At 43.1% G+C, this 4,192-nt stretch overlaps 1 protein-coding gene across 1 annotated transcript; it reads left to right on the top strand.

Moving 5' to 3' along the window:
- The first annotated feature begins 3,346 nt into the window (after nucleotides 1-3,346).
- LOC134929637 (uncharacterized) lies at nucleotides 3,347-3,877 on the top strand. The gene has a single exon (XM_063925219.1). It carries the CDS (start codon nucleotides 3,347-3,349, stop codon nucleotides 3,875-3,877), a length of 531 nt encoding a protein of 176 aa, XP_063781289.1.
- The last annotated feature ends 315 nt before the right edge of the window (nucleotides 3,878-4,192 follow it).

Here is a 4,192-nt window from a genome sequence, read left to right as displayed (position 1 = left end):
CTACTAATGAAGTCCTTTTTTTTGACAGGTATGATGTTATAACCAAATCCTCTAAAGAAATAGATAGTTTATTTAATAAATGGGTTCCATATATTAACACAAAGCCTCCATCTATACAATTTCAAATATCTTACTTCTTTCATGGTCTCAACAATACATCTATTACTGTAGCTTAATATTTGTTCTATGTGTATGGATAATATAAGAGATTTGCAAAGACACAATCTTGGTGGTACATGACTCAACTTCAATTGGATAAATCTACATCCAAGGCACTATATAGGCTAATTGTATTGCTATGATAGAGATGATTCCTTCTGCCCCCTCCTCCCCCGCCTCCCCCCTTTTATTTCAACAGATTATTATGTTTATTGCTTGATTTTATGTTAGTGAACATACTGACAAATAGTGAATACGATTTACTCAGAAGAGAGAAGTAATTAAGCTTTTATATAGTGGACAATAGACAATTTTATTGCACATAGAATGCCTTTTTTCACTGGTTGAATGGAAATAACATTGTTACAACAATTCTATGATAATGCTGGAATACAGTATTCTAATATTCTAATGAATATGACCATTTCATTACATGTAATGTTATGTGTCGACTAGTCAAACTCTCTCACCATGATATGGATTTTTGCTATGTTCATATGCTCTTTATGTTGTGATATCATTTATGAGAAAAACCTAATAAAGATACTTTAAAAACAAAAACAAACCTTGCAACATCTTCCAGTTCTGGCCATCAGAATGATAGTCTTTTTTTTTTTTAACTAAGGCATATTAATAAGTACATTTTCAATAAAAACAGCTTGAAATATGAGTGAGAATAGAGGGGGAGAGGCAGGTTCCAAGGGAGGTATGTGTAAGTAGTGCCGGCAGGGCCACAGGGTAGAGGTGGCTGCCCTGTGGCCCCTGCATCTGGCTAGCAGGGTGGCTGGAATGCACCATGCCAGTAGGACTGCTTCAGTGCTACCCGGAGCAGTGTGTAGAGCCAGCTTGAGCATCCAAGCAGCTGTCCACTTTCAAGTACTTGGGGTGGGGCCACCTCTGGCACTGTGGAGAGGTGTTACAAGCAGCAGCACACAGTGTCCGGTCATCACTAGGTGACCGAGATGCCTCCGATCTTCTGATCCCCGTGCGCCAGCTCCATGGCAACCAGGGCGCCGGGTTCCTCCGGCGGTCGGGGTTGCTAGGCAGCTTCCTCTGTGAAGGTGGAAGGCTGTGGGCATGCTGTAACACAGCTGCAGGGAGTATTTTTTAATTAAGTGGAGGTTCTCTGTGCTGTGATCTCATTGGCTCCTATCTCCTATATAGGTGTTCTCTGCCTTTCACTTCTTGCTAGTTATAGTAACTGATTGCAGTGGGAGCCCTTGTCTCTTGGTCCTGTCCTAGTCTGTGGATATCTCCCTCTGTTTTGTTTGTGTCCACTTCCTGACCGTGTTCCTGTATCCAGCCCTGGTTTAACACCACAGTAGTTGTGGTACTACACCTGGGCTCGCTCCTCAGTTCCAACCTGGTCTCCATTGTTTGCCTTCCCTTTACCTTGCTCATCTCTGCCTCTCCTTTAGTTTTTTTTTTGTGTTCTCTCCTTACTACCATTGATTCGGGTCATTCCAGGTTAAGCTTGTATTACCTCCAGTGGCATAAGTCCTGGTGGCATCCCAGTACCAGTAGGCATATAGCGCCTTAAGGGAAAAGCAGCTATTATAGGCTAATAGACCTGCTGGAGAGTTCTACAAGTCTTAACCTGGGGTGTACAAGATCCTCTGTCCAGAAGATATCTGTGAGCACCACCCTCCTTTGAAAGAGAACCACCACCAGCTGTAATATTATAAACAGCCTCTAAGCTCAGAGTCCGGCCCAAGTTCTGGCTAATCAGGTTCAAGGTCTCACACAGAAACAACAGGAGCTCACTACACTTTCTCAGACAGGGATCTGGTTCTGCAGAATCCTATTGCACTGAATTTAGGAGATGGGCAGTAGATTCCAGGTGGAACTATGTGGCTTTTCGGAGTGAATTCAGTGTTGGCCTCTCAGATTAAGGACTGTTTTTAGTGCAGTATTTTCCTGCTAAGTACTTGGACGCTCTTATGAAGTTGGCCATAAAAGTAGATAATCGTTTCCGTAAATAGAAACATGAAAGGGAGTTTGGGGTACTCCTAGTCGGTCCTCCTAGTTCTGGGGTTCAAGAGGAACAATCCGAACCCATGCAATTGGGGGTCACTCAACTAACTACTTATGCGAAGAAGTGCAGGAGAGCAAAAAGTCTTTGTCTTTATTGTGAGATTCAGGGTAATTTTGTTGGTGTTTGCCTAAAAAGACCGTTAAAAGATTGAGCCTGAGTGAAGTTAGAGGGATTCACTTAGGTATCCTGAGGGATTCCTGTTCTCGCCTTTTTGGATTGTGGGGCAGCCGGTAATTTTATGGACTCCTCTTTTCCCTATTCCCTGAATATTCCTTTTGAGCCCTGGGAGTCAGCAGTTTCTGTTTGTGGTCTGGATGGCAACTCTTTAACCCATGGGAAAAACTTGTTACATACCCCACCATTTTCTTATTCGTTGCCCCCTTGCTCCAGTCATTTTTGGTCCGTCTTGGCTGAGAGAGTACAACCCAGTGATTGACTGAAAGTCTTGGGAGAGCATATGTTGGAACTCGGGTTGTGAGTCACGCTGTCTCTCGCTACCTGACCGTTCTGTTCAGATTATTCTCAATAACCTTCCCGAGCTGTATCATGCCTTTCAGGATGTTTTTTTTTAAGAAAGAAGCAGATACTCTACCTCCACATCAGGATTTTGATTGCCCAATCAATCTCATTCCTAATGCTAAGTTACCCAGGGAAGACTGTATGCATTATCTATTCTGGAGACCTGAGCCATGGAGCAATACATTCAGGAGAGTTTGGCTAAAGGATTTTTCCGCCCTTCAAAGTCCCCGGTAGGAGCTGGATTTTTGTTTGTAGCCAAGAAAGATGGGTTGTTGGATCTTGTATTGACTATAGAGCATTGAACAAAATCACTTTGAAGAATTCATCCCCTATTCGTCTCATCTCCGTGTTATTTGACCAACTGCAGTAGTCATTTTTTTCTAAGATAGATTTGAGAGGGGCCTATAATCTTGTGCGGATCCGAGAGGGTGATGAATGGAAGACGGCATTCAACACCCATACTGGGCATTATGAATACCTAGTCATGCCATTCGGTTTATCAAATGCTCCAGCCATCGTCCAGGATCTCATCAACGAAGTTCTTAGGAAGTTCCTTGGTTGTTTTGTGGTTGTTTATTTAGATGACATCCTCATTTATTGAAGTCCTTATCTGAACATCATGACCAAATGAGGATGGTTCTCCAGAAACTTCAGGAACACAAGCTGTATGCAAAATTGGAGAAATGCGAATTTGAGGTGGGAGAGGTGTCTTTCTTAGGTTACATAATTTTGCCTAGAGGATTTTCTATGGACCCAAAGAAAGTGCAGGTGATTCTTGAATGGTCCCATCCTTCCAACATCAAGGCAATCCAGCATTTTCTTGAATTTTCTAACTATTATAGACATTTCATTCTCTCTTTCTATACTATTGTCGCCCCCACTGTGGAGCTTACTAAGAAGGGAGTAGATGTTCAGCATTGGTCACAACAGGCAGTGTTGGCCTTCGAAAGGCTCAAGAAAGCATTTACGTCTGCACTGGTTTTTCATCACCCAAACCCGAGTTTGCCTTTCCTGGTGGAAGTGGATGCTTCAGATGTTGGAGCAGGTGCAGTACTTTCACAGAGAGATCCAGAGGACTGGATGTCCAGCCTTGTGCCTTCCTCTCCCAAAAATTCTCCTCAACCGAAAGGAATTATGATGTTGGGAATCGGGAGCTCTGGGTGATTATGTAGGCCTTTGAAGAGTGACATCATTGGTTGGACAAAACCTGCGGCAGGCTCGTTGGGCTCTGTGACTTCACCAGGTTTAAGTTTGTGATCACGTTCAGACTGGGGTCTAAGAATGTTAAGGCTGATGCCTTGTCCTGTAGTTTTTGTTGATTTAAGACGTTAAGGGATCAGATTCACCAATCGTGCCCACTTGTGCTATTTTTGTAGGTTTAACACAAGATCTGGCCACTCGTGTTGTCTATGCAAGATCAAGCTCCTGTGGAGACTCCATCTGGTTGTTTTACTGCAATTCCATTCTGTTAAGACTTTT

Source organism: Pseudophryne corroboree, chromosome 5, assembly GCF_028390025.1.
Source record: "Pseudophryne corroboree isolate aPseCor3 chromosome 5, aPseCor3.hap2, whole genome shotgun sequence".
Taxonomy (NCBI): domain Eukaryota; kingdom Metazoa; phylum Chordata; class Amphibia; order Anura; family Myobatrachidae; genus Pseudophryne; species Pseudophryne corroboree.
Note: the sequence above shows the minus strand (reverse complement) of the source record. Positions and strands in the feature narration are given on the sequence as shown.